Source organism: Myodes glareolus, chromosome 4 (genome assembly GCF_982192425.1).
Source record: "Myodes glareolus chromosome 4, mMyoGla1.1, whole genome shotgun sequence".
Lineage (NCBI taxonomy): Eukaryota > Metazoa > Chordata > Mammalia > Rodentia > Cricetidae > Myodes > Myodes glareolus.
Genome location: NC_142029.1, coordinates 116,478,500 through 116,499,939, shown reverse-complemented (window position 1 = coordinate 116,499,939; position 21,440 = coordinate 116,478,500). Strand labels below are relative to the sequence as shown.

The window sequence follows — 21,440 nt, the reverse complement described above, 5'->3', positions numbered from 1 at the left end:
CTATCTAGCCACACAGTTAGAAGAACCTGATAATTCTGTTTCCATGCTGAACAGTTGTGTCTGTCTGTACAGGATGATGCTGACGTGGAGTGGAAGTTTGCAAGGGCCAAACTATGGTTTTCCTACTTTGAGGAGGGAAGAACACTTCCTGTCCCCTTCAATCTTGTGCCAAGTCCAAAGTCCTTGCTCTATCTCCTTTTGAAATTTAAGAAATGGATGTCTGACCTGGTTCAGGGTCATAAGAAAGGCTTCAAAGAAGATGCAGAGATGAACAAGGTGATTATCTTGATCATTTATCACTATGGTCATAATTCTTCTCATTATAGTAACGATGGAGTCAAAGCCTTTTAAAGAGTTTTCCATGGATAAACCATGTCCCTCCATTCTCATTCCTAGTAACTCCGTATAATGTGGTCCTTGGTCTGGTGACTGCTTAAAAAGGGCATACTGGACATTTCCTATCTAAAGGAGTGTAAGAGAAATGAAATGTAACTATACTGATGCATTGTCAGGTGTAGACAGTGAATGTGAGAGCGTTTGGGACCTTATTGTGTTTCAGGTGCACCAAGTTTCTGACTTCTGTGTTAGTGAAATGTCAGCAGTTACCAACAGCACCACAATGTTCAGGATGATTGCTCACACACAAGGCCAGAGTCTGCAGCAAAGGGCTTGAGGAAGGAAGTCTATAATTACAGATCGGAAACAATAATCTCAGTAGGGAAGGCAATCTCAAGAAAGCACAGATGAGGACTAATGCCCAGCCGACGGGGTAGAAAACTTTCAGTATGTTCAGACATCTTTCAGACACATGAACCACGCTGTGTATGCACAGCATTGGAGACAGGCATTTCCTGCACCAGGCTCTTCCTGTGCATCACCCTAGGAGGAGTGGTATTCTAGCCACTTCCAGCAGAGGTGGATCAGGATGGGGACAGGTATGCAAAAAGTGTCTTTGAATAATTTAATGGAGCTGTCAGTTTCTTCTTAAAGGGAATTTGAAAGAACAAGAATCCTTTTAGAATATTCACTTTTGGTTAGAGATTACAGACCATTTTTATCTCTTCAAAAATGAGAAGAAAGGCAATGAGCAAAAGCTATAAATAGTTCAATCTTGATTTTATGAAATACCAAATTCATAATGAAAAGATCTATTCAGCAGAGCAGTGGATGATCTTAGGAAGCTGGGTGCCCCTGGAATTGCAGTTGACCAGTAAACTACTAATGACTGACATTAGAAACTCAGAGTTGTTTCTAGACTGGTGGGCCATTGAGCCGAATGGTTTGAGGTTTCCTTCTGTCCTGCCATTGGACAGAAGGAAAATGTGTTCCAATGGCTGCTGCCATTGGCACCACAGTGTAGGACTCTAAGTCAGAGACCAGCTCCAGGGGCTAGTTTCCTTGCCAGCAACAGGAATCAAAACTCCATCCGTGTTGGAAAGATTGAATAAAATAAATATTAAAAATCCTTTGAAATCTCTAAATGATTGTGCATAGAAGGTTGGGGAAGCAGCATCTATGACCTTCCTCCAGATGGCTGATTTACGTGAGTCAGTGGGTTAAGTGGGAGACAATTTCCTTTACTCAATGTAATTAAATGTATAGTTGTCAAGTTTGATTAGAATTGTAACCTGAGAAAATTTAGTGTTTGCATAAATGGCCAAGAAATTGGCAAAAGGAAGACTCAAAAAGATTGTTTCTTTCATTAAAACATGCTGGGGAATTAGAGCAGATAGCTTTGGAATATGGAATGAAGAGTCAGAAATGGCCATGCTACTGGACTCATTTTCATATCTATCTTTAAAAGAGAAATGAAGAAAAGAAATTTGGAATTTTGGGAAGTCATGAAGACCTTTCAAAATTTTCGCTTGACAAAAATCAGGTAAGATAATACTTGAAATCAGAAAGCCATACTTAGGCTGCCCAGGATCAATGTTATCTTGTCAGAGAAAAAGACCAGCGTTTGAAAATAACATTAAGGGGTGGGTAGCAGGGGTTAAAAAGGTGGCTCAGTGGTTAAGAACACAAGTCTGCTCTTCCAGAGGACCCAGGTCCAATTCCCAACACCCAATGGTGGCTCACAACTTTCTGTACCTCCCGGGGAATCCGATGCCCTCTTCTGGCCTCCACCGTCACTGGATATGCATAGACATGCAGGCGGGCGAAACAACAAGGCACATTTTAAAAAGTATAAAAGAAATAGGTAGCAGGCACATTAATGCTATTAACAGCTACTGTAACAACTTTCAAAGACTATAATTGAGTGTGCGCCTATGTCTGTTTGTAAAAGGAAATTAGTGCACTGTGTTCACACGAATTTATTGGGTAGTGAGGTGCAAGACTAGGGAAAGGAAGAAGGCATGGGGCCTGAAGGTATGTTAACTGTGCAGAAGCTCAGGTGCAGAGCACACAGCCAGCGGCGTCTGTCAGGCAGCAAGAAGTTGTTTGCAAAGGTAGCATGAGGATTCAACAGATACTGTAGCCAGTACAGTTCGTAATGAGAAAGGTATCTCGAGATGCTGCAGCCTCCTAATTGGAGACACCAAATCCTCAGTGATAAGATAGTTACTCCCTTCCCTTCAGTTATTAGTCACAGGGTTTCAACAGACACCAAACAGAAACTTGACAGTACAAATAAGGAGAGAAATTTGTCAGGAAGGAACTAGGTTCAGCTGCACATAATAAAAAACCCAAATGGCGATGGGCAAAGCAAGGCAGTTGCTTTCATGTTTCTCCTCTCATTTAACCTGCCCCAGTGAGATAGTATGTGGTGCTTGTCGAGGGTGAATGGCTGAAATGCTGTTGGAGGTTTCCTACCATGGACACCAGATGACAGCTTTGCCTGCTGTCATTCCACTTCCTGTTAAGGTATGAAAGGGGAAATGCACAAAGAAGCGTGGCTGGCTAGCCACATCCCAGAAACAGCTTCCGCTATCTCATTCGCAGGAAATGCATTGTGTGGCCACTCCAAGGAAAGCGAAGGCCAAGAGGAGGCCAATGCATTCTGTTTTTAACTAAGTATTTTATGACCCGTAGCAGAATGCATGTATATTTAAGGTCTATGTGACCATGATTCCCAGCCTCCCAGCTTTCTCTCTTACCATATCAGCCACAAGTCTGCCAACCCCTTCCCACATTAAACCAGAACTTGGTGACCAATCTGGAAGAAGAAGACATAGGCTAGAAGCCCTACTCTGATTAGCAACTTCATCAGGATCATGGGGTCCTCCCTTTCATGGAAAGGATCCGGGCAGGAAGGGTGGGAGTGAAAGGAGGTGTGGATGTGTGACACACCCAGGGACCCATGTGGCCTGCTGCAACTTGGGGCTTTAGTTGCAGCAATGGGGGCTGGAGTGAGATAATGGAAGCGGCAGGGAAATGACCTGCAGTCCCCAAGGCAGTCAACCCTTAAGATTGTGAGGAACTGGGAGAGTCTCACTGTTCTGTTGTTCCCATTGCCACTGAGACACCAGACATTTCAATACGGTACAGCTGGGAAGACATGGAGTGAAATCAATAATGTCTCCAAGAGAGCTACAAGGTCCCTCTTCTCTGTGGAGAAGCTGCTGTGTTGGTTTGGGAGCAAGTGGAAGACCTCACACAGGATGCTCTTCAGCTATGATTGCTCTCCAACTTGTTTTTATTGAGACTGACGTAGTTCAGTGTGTGTGTGTGTGTGTGTGTGTGTGTGTGTGTGTGTTTACATTTTAAGGAATTACAGAATAACAAAGGAAGACTGTGGCAGAGATAGTATTCACTATCTGTTCACAGCAGAAGCTCCTGCTTCTCAGCCTATAGTGATGTTAGGACAAGAACACTTTGAAGACACAGAGCATATTTGAATACTGTATAAGGGATTTTCTCATGATAGGGAAAGGCAGTAGGAGTTATAATTAGAAACATTACCTTGATGGCACCTTCCTTGTTTGTCGAATGTAGGTATCAAACACACTACTATCACACAGGCATTCAGAACATCAAATCAGCGCAGATAAAGTGCTTATGACATTATCTGAGGCCGAGTACAATACAGTAGCTGCTTAAAATTTCAGTTACCATTGCAAGAATGAAAAGAACAAACACAAGCACACAGTTACAGTTACACAGGGAAACAGAAGTTGGACTAGATCTAAAAGTCTTAGAGAAAGAGCACAAACAGAGAATGAAAGTGGTCCAGCTGAATCATGTAAACGGGTGTATCTGGAAAAAAATAATTGGAAATAATTGAATTAGCAAGTGGAAAACAGCAGCGATAACAGAAAATCATCATGCCATTTGGAAGCCACCATGCATTAATTCAGAAATGGCTCCAACACTGGGTATGCTTGGCAGTGCACATACACACACACATGCACACATACGCACACATTTATCACTATTATATTGATATTTCCATTACACTCCAGCTAAGAATTTGCACAAATTGCATGAGGGTCTCAGGTTCATTCCTTACTTACAGTTACTACAGTCTCAAAAAAAGACTAGATGAAGTGGAATAACATACGTAGTAAGGCTGTGGTGAGAAGGATGTTTGCTCCTCTGCATTAGTGCCTTCCTCTCATTCCTTTCTCTTGGTGAAATCCTACTGGTCGTGGTCTGGTAACCAATCCCTGGGCCAGGAAGAGGGTGTGAATGTCTAGGCAGCATGGGCTGTGTCTCAGTTAATCCAGTTGTGGAATTCGGAGTCAGATGTTGATTCTATGTCAGTTTAACAGCGGAAAGACCGTTTCATGAGGTTGTATACTATGGCAGCTATGCGGCATTCATATCTTTCTTCAAGACAAAGTCTGATCATTTTGTGGTAATCTGGCAGCTTCTAGCTGTGGAACCTTTGAGATCTTTACACTTCCTTGCTATGACTGTGTTCTTTAGGTCCTAGGCGCTTCTGTCCCACAGTGACACCCCACCCCATGAAGTCTAGACACTGGAATCGGGCTGAACTCCACTGGGCTGGCTGCCTCTTACAGACACTCTTTGTGTCTTTCCTTGTTTCCCAGGCCAGCCATCCCCTATGTCGAGGGAGCAGCGTTTGGAGGGAGAGTGAGAGAGGGCAATGAAGGACACATGGGCAGAGCACATGACACACATGTACAAGGTCATAATAAAGTCCATTGTTTGCTTTATTTTATTATGTTTTTAACGTTTGACTCTAATATTTTTCCTTAATAACTTCTTTATTGACTCTTTGGGAGTTCCACTTCATGCACCCCAATTCTGTTCACCTCCTGGTCCCACCCCCATCCTCCCCTCATCCCTGCCACACCCCCACATAAGGAAACAAATCAAAGTAAGCCATCAAGCAAACAAAAGCAAAAAATAAACCCCAAACTAAAACAAACAGACAAAAACCACAAAAACAAAACAAATTCCACAACAGAAAAATCTGTTTGCTTCTCCTTCTTTCCTGCTTCTCCATCACCTCTTCATTCACCCCAGGGCATTGGAGGCTTTGGTGTGCCGTATAGTGTACCTCTTTGGCCCATACATTTTCCTGTCAAGTGTTCATTGCAGTGAGTCACTGGTCTGGTTCAAGGCCTCTGGTATCTGGTACACCAGCATCACTGGATCCTAACTGGAATTCCTCTGGGATATCCTGTGGCTGCTACTAGTCTTGGAGATATTGTGGGTGTCCTTCTGTAGGGCCAGTCTCTTCACCAGCTCCAGCAGATCCGAGATGGGTAGATGCTAGAGTGGGTTAACCCAAGGCCTGGCTGTGGGCCTGGGTAGAGGCCAGGCTGGTCAACTCAGGCCCCCCGGGTCACCTACTTTTGGTGAGTGGGTGGAGTTAGCTCCCCTTCATGTGTGCCCTCAGGGTTAGTTTACTCTAGCCTGTGGTGAGGGATAGGGGCAATCTCTCCAGCTTGCAGGGGTCAACTCTCTTGCTGTAGTGTCCAGTTGAGGCAAGGCCAGCTTTTCTGGGGCCAGCGAAGGATGTGGTAGGCTCAGCATGGCCCTCTGATTTCATATCTCATGGTTCCTAGGACCTCTGAAAGTGACACAGGCCATAGACATCCAAACAAACCCCAGTTGCAGCTGAGCCACAAACCCAGACATGACACTCAGCAGCAGCTTGGGCAGGGAGGACATCCTGGCTCTTGGTGGAGAGAAGAGACTGGTCACTCAGATGGGAATGGTTGTGGCCCTAACCTTGGGCCTCTATGTGACCTTTGGTGACAATGCAGACTTCAGCAAAGATCCCTGCCATGGCAGAGCCATGGACAGCCTCATTGTCTTTTTCATTTTACATGCTAATCCCAGTTCCTTTTTCCTTCCCTCCTCCCACTCTCCCCACCCCCCACATCTACTTCTCGGAGAGGATGAGGCCTTCCATGGGGAGTCAATAAAGTCTGTCACATCACTTGAGGCAGGACCAAGGCCCTCCTCGACATAACTATGTAACATGAGGGGCTGGCTTGTTGGGGGTTCCTGTCCCACCTGGTACCCCATAGCCAGCAAGGTCCCAAAGAAAATCACACAGAGATCTCTGTAAGTTAGAAAGCTGATTGGCCCATTAGGTCAGGCTACTTATTAACTCTTGTAGCTTATATTAACCCATTATTCTGATCTAGGTTAGCCATGTGGCTCAGTACCTTTTTCAATGGGGCAGATCACATCCTGCTGCTTTGGTGATCTGGGCAGGAATGGGAGGAATCAACTTCCTCCTTCCCAGAATTCTCCTGTTCTCCTTGCATCATTTCTACTTCCTGTCTGGTTTTCCTGCCTATACTTCCTGCCTGGCCAATCAGCATTTATTTAAAACATGATTGACAGAATACAGACAATTCTCCCGCACCATAACTAGACTGAGCAAGGTATCCTGTCATAGGGAATGGGCTACAAAAATCCAGTTCATACACTAGAGATAAATACTGGTTTCACAGCCACTGACCCCACAAACTGCCCAAGCCACATGACTGTTACCCACATTCAGAAGGCCTAGCTTGGTCCTCTGCAGGCTCACCATGTGTCAGTCCAGAGTCAGTGAGCTCCCCCTAGCTTGGGTCAGCTGTCTCGTGGATATCCCCATCATGGTCTTGACCCCTTTACTCATATTACTGCTCCTCCCTCTCTGTGCCTGGGCTCCCAGAGCTTAGCCCAGTGCTTAACTATGGATTTCTGCTTTGACTTCCATCTGTCACTGGGTGAAGGTTCTATGATGACAATTAAGGTAGTCATCAATTTCCTTACAGGAAAAGGGCAATGAAGCACCATGTCCACTATTGCTGAGATTCATGATTGGGGTCATCCTTGTGGATTCTTGGGAATTTCCCTAGTGCCTGGTTCTTTGCTAACCCCATGACACCCTCTATCGAGACACCTCCCTCCTTGCTCTCCCTCTCTGTCCCTCCCTCAACTTGACCTTCCCAGTTCCTCACATTCTCCTCCTCCCTCCACTCTTCTCTTCTCCACTCTCCTTCCATCCCCCTCCCCACAACACTCTCAATTCCTCTTCCCAGGGGAATCCATGTATGTCTTTCTTAGGATCCTCCTTGTTTGCTGGCTTTGCTGGGGTTGTTGACTGTAGGCTGGTTATCCTTTGCTTTATGTCTAATATCCATTTATGAGGGAGTACATACCATGTTTGTCTTTCTGGGTCATTCAAGATATTTTTTTTTCTAGTTCTATCCATTTGCCTGCAAATTTCAAGATGTTGTTGTTTTTTGTTTGTTTGTTTGTTTGTTTGTTTTTTGGGTTTTTTTTCCTGCTGAGAAGTACTCCAGTGTGTAAATGTACCGCATTTTCTTTATCTAGTCTTCAGTTGAGGAGTTTGTCTCCAGGTTCTGGTTATTGTGAATAAAGCTGCTATGAACATAGTTGTACAAATCTCCTTGTGGTACAAGTGCGCATCCTTTGAGTAGATTGGTTCTCAATTTTCTGATAAACTGCCATACTGATTTCCAAAGTGGCTGTATAAATTTGCACTCTCACCAACAATGGAGGAGTGTTCCCTTTACTCTACATTCTCTCCAGCATAAGCTTCCATTAGTGTTTTTGATCTTAGTCATTCTGACAGGTGCAAGATGGTATCTGAGTTGTTTTGATTTGCATTTTCCTGATGCCTAAGAATGTTGAGCAATTCCTTAAATGCCTTCCAGCCATTTGAGATTCTTTTGTTGGGAATTCTCTGTTTAGATCTGTACCCTATTTTTAAATTGGATTGTTTGGTATTTTGATATCTACTTTCTTGATTTCTTTGTATATTTTGGAGTTCAGCCCTCTGTCAGATGTGTGGTTGGTGAAGATCTTTTCTCATTCTGTAAGCTGTTATTTTGTCTTGTTGACTGTGATCTTTGCCTTACAGAAGCTTTTCAGTTTCAGGAGGTCCCATTGTCAGCCTCAGTGTCTGTACTATTGGTGTTATATCCAGAAAGTGGTCTCCTGTGCCAATGTGTTCAAGGCTACTGTCCACTTTCTGTTCTATGATGTTGTGTGTAACCTGTTCATAATGTAATTATGGATAGATCTCAAAATTTTATGCTGTATTTGACATTTGCATCCCAGATGCTCAAATCAACACAAAAATAAATCCATTCTCCTTATCATGTGAGCTTCTGGTTTCAAATGATTTTATTTGCGAAAAATAATTTTAAATTAGCCATGTATACTGAAAATAACCTTTCCCCAGTGTTGCAGAAGGATGTTCCTCTGGGAACACACTCTTCTCCTATAGGTGCAGATTCAAACTTCCATACTTTAGTCTATATCACCCAATAGGTTGGCTCAGAATGTTTCATAAAGTTGTTCTCCAAGACAGCAGTCTTTGCTTCATACAGGCCTCTTCTGACTGTTGGAAGATCACAGTATTTAATTAACTATGGAAACAAAGTCTTCTTATTTATTCCAGGTACCTCATAAAATCAGCAGGACAAGCCTGCCAAATCCTTTATTTCAAATATTTCCTGGCTTTGATGGAGGCTAGTGTTAGCTTTTCAGACACACAGTGCAGAAGAAGAGTGTAACTGAAACCAGCCTCTGCCATTCACCATTACACACTTAAACACTGCTAATGAAGAATGGTGTCTTGAATGCCTACTTGCTCCTGTTTCAGCACAGGTCACTGGAAGGCTGTTAATATCACAGTTCACAGTAGGTTTTATGCCTTTGGGTAGTTTGCTCTGCCACAGACTCAGTGGATATATATTAATGGATATACATCCAGGAATTGAGGAATTGTGGTTTTAGCCACTACTTAGGGCAGGAGCTATTTAAAAATAAATTATTCAAACAAGTAAGCAGATAAAATGCTGGAACATCTTTTTACATGATCTTGTGAGAATTCTCATGCAATTTCCTTTATACATTGAAATATGACAAAGAGTCCTGGAAATGTGTGTATTCATTAAGCTCTGGGAAAGCTTGGTGTGGTAGCTCATGTCTCTAGTCCCAATGCTCAGGTAGCAGAGGCAGGAGGATTGCTGCTCAAGGTCCACCTGGTCCACATAGTGAGTCCTAGGCCACCCAGGGCTATGTGGTAAGAACTTGTCTAAAAGAAAAGACTTTAAGACATTATGGGGGAGCCACATTATATAATTCTTTAAGTGATTTAGTCATGGCCTTGGGTGCATCAATGTTTGCAGAGTTTTCCCAGTGCATATCAACTAGACCAGGACCATCTATGAATAGGCTTCAAAGCATATAGTAGATACTTATGCCTTTCTTCAAGAATAACAGATACTGTCAATACCTACCATTCTGAGCTGCAAAATCTATACACCTTTTCTTTTACAATATTATTGTCTCTATTCTATGCCTGAGGTCTCTGAACTCTGAGTTATGAAGTACTTTGTATAAATTCCAGCCTTAGACAAGTGACAGTCAAAATCTTTGTCCACAGCCACTGAGTTCTAAAGCAGGAGACTTTGCCAACAGTGCACACTGCTGTCCATCTCAAATCTGTGTTCTGGAAGGCTTGAGAGCATCACCTCCACCTTCCTAGTTCTTTGTGTTTTCTTGGGTTCTGGCAATTTAATTCTTATAAGGACAAGACAGACTTCCAGAATTGTCTGTGTGTCCAGGAAGGCGAGGCATTTCAAAGATGGGAACTTACTATATTCTCCAAATTAATAATGAGCACTTATTTAATATTCCTATGGTGTGTAGGATAAAATGTTAATATCAAACAGGAAATGAAAAAGAAAAAGTATAAAGAATGCAAACTTGAAACATGCAAGTTCATGGTACAGCACCTACCTAGTAAGTGCAGTCCCGTAAATGTGATCATCATATCTTCCAAAAATGCAGAAAATATTTTAATAAAAGTTTTTTCTTCTTTTTTTTAAAGAGTTTGACACACTTTTTTTCTCAACTGGAGAGAGTGAATATTTACAGAGAGTAAGAACAAAGCTTACACTCAGTCCCTTGTGCCTTTATTGTGGCCACATCTCTAAATTTCAAAAGTTCTTTGTATTGTCAACTGTATTCCCTTGTATGAGTTAAAGGGCAGACACGCTGCTGTCCCAGCTCCTCAGATTTGAAGCTGGTTGGGCAGTTGGCCACGGGATCAGATGATACATTAGGATTTTGTGCCACCAAGTGGTCACAGTGCTTCTTTGCAGTTGCATAATTTTCTCTTATACTTTATTTCATTGGCTTATTCATTTAAAAATGCTTTGTTCAGTTGCTTGTAATATATTGGAAAACTAACAATACTATTTTTCTAAAATAACATATTTATGTCCCCAACCTGATATTTCAAAGAAGAACTAGCCGCAAAAGGATTAGCATAAATTAATATCTGCCAGCTCATGAATCTTCAGTCTATTAGTTGGTTCCTTGTCAGGAATGGTTTTGCCACTGACCTTCCAGAAGGATGCATTTGACTTGGAGATATTTAAGTCTGTTATACAGGGTAGGGGCTAATAGCAACATTCTGTGTTGGAGGAAGTCGCTTGTTTGTCCCGGCTGCCCAGAACCAAAATAACCACACAGAAACTGTATTATTAAAACACTGCTTGGCCCATTAGCTCTAGCTTCTTATTGGCTAACTCTTACATCTTAATTTAACACATCTCTATTAATCTGTGTATCACCACAAGGTAATGGCCAACCAGCAAAGTTTCAGTGCATCTCTGGTGGCAGATCCATGGCATCTCTCTGACTCTACCATTCTTTCTCCCAATATTCAGTCCAGTCCTCCCTGCCTACCTACGTTCTGCCCTATAAACAACAGGCCAAGGCAGTTTCTTTATTCATTATTGGTATTCACAGCACACAGAGGGGAATCCCACATCACCTCCCTTTTCTGTTTAAATAAAAAAGAAGGTTTTAACTTTAATATGGTAAAATTACATATAACAAAGCAGGTATCAAGCAAGAATGACAGTTACAATGTTTTTATTTACTTTATTTTTTATCATAATTAAGGAAAACTATAATTACCTATTTTTAACTCCATCAAAGACTCCAGAAGGATATAATATTACTTAAGTAAACAGTTAAGTAAAAGTTGTAAGCAACTTCCAAAACTCTAGAAATGACAGAGACATCTTGCTGCCTGGACAGTCACCCAAAGTTCTTTTGCACTGTTGGGGCATCCATCTTCAGCCTATAGGCCCATAGTATTCAGCAGACTTTTCCATGAAGCAGGAAATTTGAAAGGCTGCTCTACCTATATCAGCAGCTTGTCATATTGATGCCGAACTTAGTGTGGACACCTGATCGACATGTCATGCTACAGCCCTGAATTCCTGGACTAAAGCTATTCTCCTGTCTCAGCCTCCCAAGTATTTGGGACTACAGGTGTGCACCTCCATGCCCTGCTAGCTCACAAATTAGATGAGGATTTCTATGCTGTTTTAGTACAGCAGATTGGTATGAGAAAATCATTACTTGGAAGCTAAAGCAAGGAACTTCCCTGATAGGCACTGAAATGTCACCAGAGAATGTAAACCATGAATGGCTTTGCTGACGGTTGGAGAGGTTTTATGCCATTGGGAGACAGTCTATCCCCACAATATACAAATTTAGAAGTATTCTGCTTGGCTCAACTCCTCATGTTTATTTGTAAAAAAGTCACTTTTCTTCTAGAACAATGCATTCTAGAGTTCTCAGGCAGCGTCTTAGCGTACTAATGTGGTCACTCACCACCCTGATTGCATATCACCAAAATTCACTGTCTTACTCCGAGAAAGTGCTGCCACAGGGGAGCTTCAGTGAACAGTACACCCGAAAGGGGAACTGTTCAGACCCCCAGGTCGAAATGGATGAGCTAGAGCTTCCATGGCACCTGAAGTATTTCTGGTCAGGTCCCCTGGGGTTCTCATGTGACCCGAGGGCAGGTGTGAGGGTGGCAATCAGACAGTGGCTCTCTTCTCACTAGCAGACTGCTGATGTCTGAACCCTGATGTCCCCTGTTTCACCACAATCTACCTATTGGAAGGCCTCATGGGACAATGTGATGTGAGTCACCAAGTCTGCGAGGCTCCACACACAATTTCCAATAGCAATAGAGTGATTAAACCTACCCCCTTGTAGGACTACTTCTTGCACCTTATAAGACAGAATGCTAAGCAATTAAGACAAAAGGCTCTATAATTCAGGTATGCTCATTTGAATACACCAGACAATTAGCTCACCCACGTGACTAATAATCTCTTACACATTGCTTACACTGAGAATTAAATGAGGGTTTCTAATTCCTTTTGTAGCTGTCACACAAACAGTCAAGTATAAGGAGCTCGGAAGACTTCCATTTAAATAGCTTCAGTAGTCCTCCAAGACAATATCAGGTAAGCAAAAACTTCAAAATATAAGGCTAGCTATTTGCTATGTTTAGGTTCTCAAGCTCTGGACTTTTTAAATTAAAATAAAACATCAGAAGGATGCATCCACTTAACACTTGTTATGGTGTAACTATTATATGCCTGGCACTTAATGAGGAATATGTGGAGAATCATAGAGCTTGGAGCCTAGGTTCCCTTTAAAAGGCCAACCTTACAAAACAAGAAAGAGGGGCTAGAGAAGCAGCTCTACTTAGCAGCATGCACTGCTCTTACAGAGGACTCAAGTTTAGTTCCCATCATCCCTACCGCAGCTCACAACTGCCTGGAACTCCAAGTCCAGGGCATTTGCTCTCCTCTTTTTGACATACACTCTTGTACATATACCCACACACAGATATACATACATATATATGATTAAAATTAAAAATAAATCTTTAAAAATAAAACTAAAGAGCTCAATTCACCTCACAATCTCCCACTGTGAAATAAATATGGTTTATTTGTGAATATTCTATCTTCTGGTTGTATAAGGATATGGATGTGTACAATTTCACATATGCTAATATTCTGTAATATATGTGGCATATTACATTAATGAATTAATAGTAAGGTGTATAATAGTTCTATAGTGTGTTTTCACTATGTAACATATCTATCTATAATGTATTCTTTATTGAAGTGATAATTTATTAAAAATAATTCACCATTGATGGACATTTGTGGTTTCTTTTTCTGTTTTTGTTAGTAACACTACTGAAAACATACACATCTACACACCAAACTACATTCTTATGTAAATTTCTTTAATAGGACTGTATTAATCACCTTTTAATCTGGGCTTTATGTGATAGGATTTGGGTTAGTAATGTAAGAACCTCCTGCACAATTGTTGTATTTCTTAAATTGCATTTAATATATATATAATATATATATATGCAAACCAAGGAATTAGAAATACTTTATTACATTGAAACTGGTGGTTCTTAAAGCCACCACACAATCAAAAGTAGCTACAATTCTTGGTAGGGTGGGTACATAAACAACTGGACATTGTTTAATTCCTTACTTCCTCAGAGTTCTGTACAAATCTTTGACCTATCTGACATAAAGTCTGTGCTCTACTTTCTAACAATACAAAAAGAGACAGAAAGTATTTGATGTTTGCTCTCTGAGGTCTTCCTCTTTTTGAGAATTAACTTTTGAGCATTAGTCCAAGTAATGTGACAGTTGCTTTCATAAGGAAAATAAAATATGGAGATACATATTCCTTGTGGGCTAAATTTTACCAGAGTTTTATAGCCATCACTTCTAAAGATAGGTAAACCATAAGCTTATTCCAAATGATATGTTTGCATGAACATAATGCTGAAATGGATTTCTCCTTTTCTTGTCTAGAAAATCATGAAAAGACTCATTAAAAGATATGTATTGCAGGCCCAAATTGATAAGGAGAGTGATGAAGTGAATGAAGGTAAGTTGGGCATAATGCCAAGGCTTTCCCGCGTAAGCTGGGTTGTGTTTTGATGTAGAGGTGAGAGAGAATGGCCTGGTGGATGAGCCTCAGGAGGCCACATGGCACAAGCTCTCTCCCATGTTAGCTTTTCCTACCGCTGTGACAACACACCTCCCAAAGTAAAGAATTGAGGGACAGTCCACCTTACTGGAGAAGGACGGTGAGAGGGCTCAGTCTACCATGCTGGTGAAGGAGTGGTGTGGCAGGAATGGGGACACCTGTTATACTGTGTGTTTGCTGTCAGGAAGCAGGAAGGTGTGAATGGCTGTGCTCAGTTCAATTTCTCCCTTTTATTCTGCCAGGACTCTTGCCTAGGGAACAATACTGCCCACAGCTTCGGGGTACCTTCCCACATCACTTATCCAACCTCTAACAGGCTACTCCCTCACTAGTCCAGATGCTAGTCAGTCCCCGAGGAGAATCTTGGTCCTGTCAAGTTTAATATTAGCCCTCATCACAGCCATCAAGACCACAAAATACCAGGAAACAAGTTCTTTGTGTACAGATGGCAGACTAGATAAAATGTCCTTACTTTTATGGGGTCCTTGGTGAAGGTTCCTGGGAAGTGGCTACCCCAACTCTGCAATATTCTCCAGGTCATTAAAATTCTGCTGCAATTAGTTTTCCTACCTGAGGAAATAGAAACTTACTCTGATCAGGAAGTTATTTCTTTTGAAAAGATTCAGAATACAGTAAAGACTGTCTTTATCCTACCCTGGAATTGCTAGTTTGAGTCACAGTCATGGTTGACTTGTTTTCTTTCTCCCTCTTCACAGGGGAACTGAAGGAAATCAAGCAGGACATCTCAAGTCTCCGTTATGAACTCCTTGAAGAAAAATCTCAGAACACAGAAGACTTAGCAGAACTTGTTCGAAAACTCGGAGAGAGATTGTCCTTACAGTCAAAAGAGGAGGGAAGCCACAGATAATGGGAAGCCCCTCGGAAACGCATATTTATTTCTCCACTTGAAGCCATATTATTTTCTGATTTATTTTTTTAAGTGGCAATGATAAACAGTATGTTAAATGATAACTTGTATCATCTAGAATCCTAATATCAACTTTTTGGTGATTAAATTGCACTGTTGAAGCTAAAGATTACAGACTCTTAAGAAGTCTGCTCGATTCCTTGGAGCTTGTTTTCTGGTAGCTTTTTTGTGGGTGGGGAGGAGAGAACCCTTGTGCTGGCATGAATGTCATGTAGTGTCTGGGAATGGGTCTCAGGGGCAGGGGCGGGTTTACGTTGCTCTCTGTGTGGCTCTCCTGACCATTTAGGCATCTTCTTTCCCCTGTTGGGGACTTCCAACCCTGGAATAAGGAGGAAAACAATCTATTTAAAGAGTGTTGTAACCAACATTTAACTAATTAATATAATGGATACTGCCTGTTCTAAATGAGTTTAGGGCCCTGTGTGGTGGTAAATGCCTGTCACAGCATTACATGGTAGGTAGAAGATTTAGAATTCCAGGTCAGTCTTGGCTGCACAGTAAGATTCCATGGGCTACATGATACCATGTCTAAAGTTCAAAACAAAGAAAGCTTATTCCTGGGTTCAGTTTTCTGCCTCATCTGTTTCAAAACATTATGTGTAATAATGAAACCATGTTATCTTGGCTAATGCCAGAAACATGGTCCAGCTCTCTCTCGCTGCATGTGCACACACTTGTTAACATGTATGTGAATCTGGGTGTGACTACACAACATGCTTGCCTTCTTTTGTAGGTAATGTGAACACTCAGAAGCTCTTTATTATGGCTTTACAAATTGTAACCAAAAGTTACTCTTCAATAAGAACTCTTTTTTTTTATTACTGTAGTGTCAAAATTCCAAACACTGTAATTCTTTGGTTTAGTGGCAGCACAATTCCTTGCTATTTCTGAGGGCATTCACAGACAAATCGGATACTCAGCCTTTGACGATAAGCAACCATGTGGGAATTTACAAACATTCACTCGTTATCCCCAGTGTATTCTACTTTGTTCCCCACATATGTAAACACATTTTTAATTCATTTACATCACTAAGTGATTGTTGTTATACTTACTGATGCTGTGACCAGTATCTCAAACAACTACAAACAAGGATCATCATCTTACCCAAACACAGTCTTCAGATGATGCCTGCCATTAACTGCAATGCTGCTTTGAGTCAGCAGAAGTATGACTTTAACTTCCCTTCCAGGTTAAAGGTGGGAAGCGCAGAAAATCTGTTCAGCACCAACTGTGGCTGAATCAAAGGACAACTGTAGAACTGGCTCCAAGCATACAGTTGACAATTTATATTCAGTGTTTTGATATTTGTGATTGTTTCTTATTGACACATTATACTGATAAAAACAGAGGTCCATCTTCAAATGGTGTGTAGTAGTATTTAATTAGCAATTGTGAAAACCAACCCCCCCCAAAAAAAACCCTCAAAGCAACTGCTGTATTAGCCAGTTAAAATAATGCAACATCCGTAGACTTTGTGTTGTGCTGTTTGAGAGGCTGTCTTCTATCCAGGACTGTGGAACAATGACTAGGCTGAACTTCAAGGCCTCTGCAAGACATTTTCAGACTCCTGTGTCTCCAAGTGTATTGACTGGGCAAGGCACTTTGGAGAAGGGTAGCAAGGCTGTGGGTTCCCAGGGAAGGGCGGCAAGGCTGTGGGTTCCCAGGAGAAGGGCAGCATGGCTGTGACTCACCAGGGAAGGGTGGCCCTCTAAGAACCTCCTATTACATGATTCAGAATGAATATCATGAGGTCAGCAATTTCCTCAGAGGTCAGGTGGATAGGAACTGGTTCTAGTTTCCCTTCAGTTGGAACATTACAAAAGACACTAAATTATATTTCATGTTTTAAATTTCCGGCAATAGCTTCATTAAGGCATATTGCTAAAGATTGACCCTAAACATGACAAAAATATCAGGATCACTGGTTTTTACGAACACAAAACATCAAAGACCATTATTCACATTGCGGACACCCTCGCTTGCTAAAATAAAGTTGGAATGTATCTATCCCAGTTGCTCTTTCCTCTTGGAGACCTGGCACCACCTGGAGGAGTAATTAGTGAGGTTTGCCACAGCCAGCAGCTCTCCTCTCCTGTGTAGCCCCACCCTCCCCTTACCTGTTTGTTACCCCGGCTTCCTGTCAGTGAGCAGTAGATCTAAAGCTGTTCCGTCAATGCATGGTTTGCCCCTCACTTCATGGCTGACTCTGAGAAGCGGCACAGATTTAGTAGCTGTTGAGCTTTGAATGTGGAATACCCTGCACAGGCTTGTACATTTGAACACTTAGTCACTAAAGCACTTTCTGGAGCTTGTCAAACCTCCGTAGGTGAGACCTTGCTGGAGGAAGCGAGTCATCGAAACGCAAGGCATAAAGTTTATAGGCTTGCTTTCATTAGTGTTCTCTGGTTCTTGTTCCATTCAGATGTGATGTGAAGTGTCCAGCTCCACAGTGCAACTGGTCAGGAACCACCTTCCAGAATGAGATTCCTGCCATGATGGAATTACACTTCCCCAAGCCGTGAGCTGAAACAAATCCTTCCTCCATGACATTGCTCCTTGTCTGTGGTTTAATCATAGCAACAAGAAACTAGCTCACGCACTTGGCACGGGGGGACCAAACTGCCAGAATCTACCACTTACCTGGCCTTGGAGAAATGTTTCCTGAGTATGGGCCTTTTGCTAGGCTCTGACACATGTTTTCTACCTTAGTTTTATTTCTGTTGCTGTGACAAAACCATCCCAACAGGAAGCAACTTATGGGGAGAGAGGGTTTATCTTAGCGCACAATTCCAAGTTACCAACCATCATAACAAAAAGTCAATGCTGCAGGAACTTAAAAGCCAGTCATAGCAATCTGTAGTCAAGAGCAGAAGGGAAGAATGCATCCGTGCTTCTTACTCAGACTGCTCACTCCAATCTACAGGCCAGCAACGACACCGAGGGAATGGTGCCACCTTCAGCAATCTCGACCTTCCCACATTAATGAACACAGTTAAGATCTCTCACAGACATGTCCACAGGCTAGTCTGTCCCAGGCAACCCCTCGCTGACACTCTCTTTCAAGATAATCCAAGGTGGTGAGTTTGAACTAATATCACCACAACATTTTCTAATTTATTCAAACGCCATCCTTATAAAAACCATATAACTATTTTGGAAATGAGAGAAAAACCCAGAAGTTGTTAGGAGTATAAATAACTTTCAAAAAAACTGATAGGGTCAGGAGTGAAATAGACACACCCCTCACCTTTGTAATTTGTCTCTTTCGTCTCATATTGTATTTAATCTCATGATAAGGAACTGTGGGCTGTACCCCACTCCTGAGGTCCCCTTGCATGTCCAGTCCAGAAGCATGCAGTGGCCTCTGGAAAGCAGACATTCATGAAGAAATACAGATGCTTAGAGATTTACCCTGAGTCCTTACTTTCAGTTGTGGTGTGTTCAGCTGACACACCAGGAACTCTAAAAAACTGAGATTATTGAGGTAAATGCATTGTGTTTGTATGTGTGTGTGTGTGAGTGTGTGCATGTTTGAGTGTGCATATGTATGTGTATTCATGTGTGTGTGAAATCATTCACATTACTGCTTGACTTTTCTCATTCCATATTTGTACCTATAGAACTTTCCAGAGATCATTTTTCCATTTTTTAAATCCTTCAAGCTTTTAAGTGCGCTGATTTTTGGATGGACTTTAGATCTTGTTCCAAACAGCCATGTCCATGGACTGCACATAGTTCTCAAAAGCAGTGGCTTGCTCATGCAGTGTAGCTATTTCAGCTTCAGCATCCTCAACTACACACTTCAGTTAAAACGTTTTAGTTCCAGATCCCAGCAGAACCAACTTTGAAGAGCCACACAAACCTCAGAATGAAGAAGGTCATAATAACTATAACACTGTCTCTCATTTTGTAAACAAATTTTATGGAGATTGTGCATAACTAGGTGTATGTTATCCAACAGTGTGATCACTCTTTTTAAATACTGTGCCATTTTATAGCTAGTGTATGATCTGGATGGTGATTCCTATTTGACAAATTCTTCTGAAGATGACATGTCAGAGGCCATTTTTTGATAGCAAAGGGAAGATATCAAATATTTATATTAACAATAATACATCATAAGGAATGTATTACATGTTACATGGGATGTGTCTTAGTCTGTTTGCGTTGCTATTAACAGTATCATTAAGGTGAACAACTTGTAAATAGCAGATGTATTTTTTCACACTCGGGAGAGAAGTAGAGTGTTGGGGAGATCCACTTCCTGCTTCGTGAATGCCTCCTACTCAGTGTGTCCTCACATGGTTGGTGGGGCCATGGCATGCTCCAGGGTCTCTTTCACAAGATCCCTAATCCCATTTATGAGGCACCAACCCTTGCACTAATACATCCCAAAGGCTGTTTGATTCTCAGTCAGGAGGGAGAGTGAGATGACTGTTAGCGCTCAGCTCAGTTTGTTCCATACTTAGTCTCAGATCCCAGCGTATGAAATGATGTCACCCACTTTAATGTGGGCCTTTTGACCTCAGTTAGTCCAATCTTGATACTCCAACATAGGTGTGGCTAGAACTGTGTCTTAGGTGATTTTAGTTTTTGTCAAGTTGATAATCCATATAGGCCACAATAGTTACTTCCCTGGACACATTTGCCTTTGATTTCAGTTTCACTGTGTGACTTTGGGAGGCAGACACAAATATTCAGACCACTCATGGGTGTGTGTAGGATCTTTCTGGTTTTCATGCACACCTGGCAGCAAGGCTATTCTTGTCCATTCATAAACTGTGGGGGAATGTACAGAAGTGGGGGATGGACACACCCCTGTCTATTAATAAACTGTAGGGGAATGTACAGAAGTGGGGAATGGACATACCCCTGTCTATTGATAAACTGTAGGGGAATATACAGAAGTGGGGGAATGGACATGCCCTTGTCTGTTGATAAACTGCAGGGGGAGTGTACAGAGGTGGAGGATGGACATGCCCCTGTCCGTTGATAAACTGCAGAGGTGGGGGATGGACACGCCCTTTAGGAAACACAAGAACATTGAGGCTGTTTTCTCTAGGGAAACCCTTGATGCTTACATTCAGGAAGTGAGTCTTGAGCGTCACTAGCTGGCATTTTGATTCTAATTTTTGTCCATGAAAATAGACTCTCATATCGCCACAAGAAAACTTTGAATCAGAATAAATTAAGTTCTTTATTATCATGCGTTGGTCTAAAGCAGTGTGGGGAGCCTTCACTGTGCCTTAACCTTTCCAGTCCTCTTTGATTTGCTGTCTGACATTTACCCTTCCTTGCTCTTCAGGAGGTGGACTTCTACTAGAATAATTGGAAAAGGTCAAATTTTAGAGCGTTTCCTTCCTTGTATCTTTAAAAGGATTCACTTGTGTCCACTTTGTTGCTATAATTTGTTAACATGTAGAAGAGCAAACACACATATCTATATAATCTGCCATACATAATTAATAATGGTTCTACCTCCCTACGCATAGGTGAGGATGTGATCAAAGATGTCTGCCAATCAAGACTGTCTGTGACGTCATAAGCATTTCCTTCTCTTCTCATTCATCCTCTAGTGTTTATTATGTCAGTAATTTACCCCTCCTCTAGCCTCTGTTACCTCTTCTAAGATCACCTTGGCCTAACAAATCATGATATAGATCCAAAGCCAGAATGTGTGAGTTCAAATCCCAACTCTGGCAATTTCTGACTGTGCATTCTTTACCATTTTCCTGGTTTTTTTTTTCTTTCTGGTCTCCAATGGTTTTTTTTTCTGGTCTCCAACACCCCACTTTTATGACGGAGAACTAATGCCACTGAGTTATGCTGAGGGTGAGCTTGGACATCTTAGATTCAGACAGCAGGTACTTGGGACACACGAAGTCTTCAGTTAGTAGCAATTTTGCAAAAGTGGTGTGGCTCAAAACTTCTTTTTCTAGGCCTGGGGGTAGTTCCGTTGGTAGACCGCTAATCTAATGGGTATGAGGCTCTAGGTTTAACCTCAGCATCACATAACTGGGTGCCATGGTGCATGCCTGTAATCTCAGAATTCAGAGGTAGAAGGAGGGTGGGTCCGGAGTTGAAGGTCATCCTTGGCATACAGTAAGTTCAAAGTTAACCTGAGCTACATGAGACCACGCCTCAAAGAAGAAACATAGGATGAGCGAAGTCTCTTTTCCATTCTGTCTTAGCCTGTTCTACCTTAAGTTTCATAAAA

At 41.9% G+C, this 21,440-nt stretch overlaps 1 protein-coding gene across 3 annotated transcripts in view; it reads left to right on the top strand.

Annotated features, from left to right (window-relative positions):
• Window positions 1–15,327, top strand: part of Trpc6 (transient receptor potential cation channel subfamily C member 6) — a 115,784-nt gene extending 100,457 nt beyond the window's left edge. For 2 of the 3 annotated variants that reach the window (XM_048433343.3, XM_048433360.3), the window contains exons 9-13: window positions 73–276; window positions 1,805–1,879; window positions 12,645–12,725; window positions 14,115–14,190; window positions 15,009–15,327. In XM_048433343.3, coding sequence (XP_048289300.1) covers window positions 73–276; window positions 1,805–1,879; window positions 12,645–12,725; window positions 14,115–14,190; window positions 15,009–15,160 — 588 coding nt within the window. In that variant the 3' untranslated portion in view covers window positions 15,161–15,327. The remainder of the gene's footprint in view (window positions 1–72; window positions 277–1,804; window positions 1,880–12,644; window positions 12,726–14,114; window positions 14,191–15,008) is intronic. The other variant, XM_048433352.3, reaches the window with a different exon arrangement.
• Window positions 15,328–21,440: the final 6,113 nt, after the last annotated feature.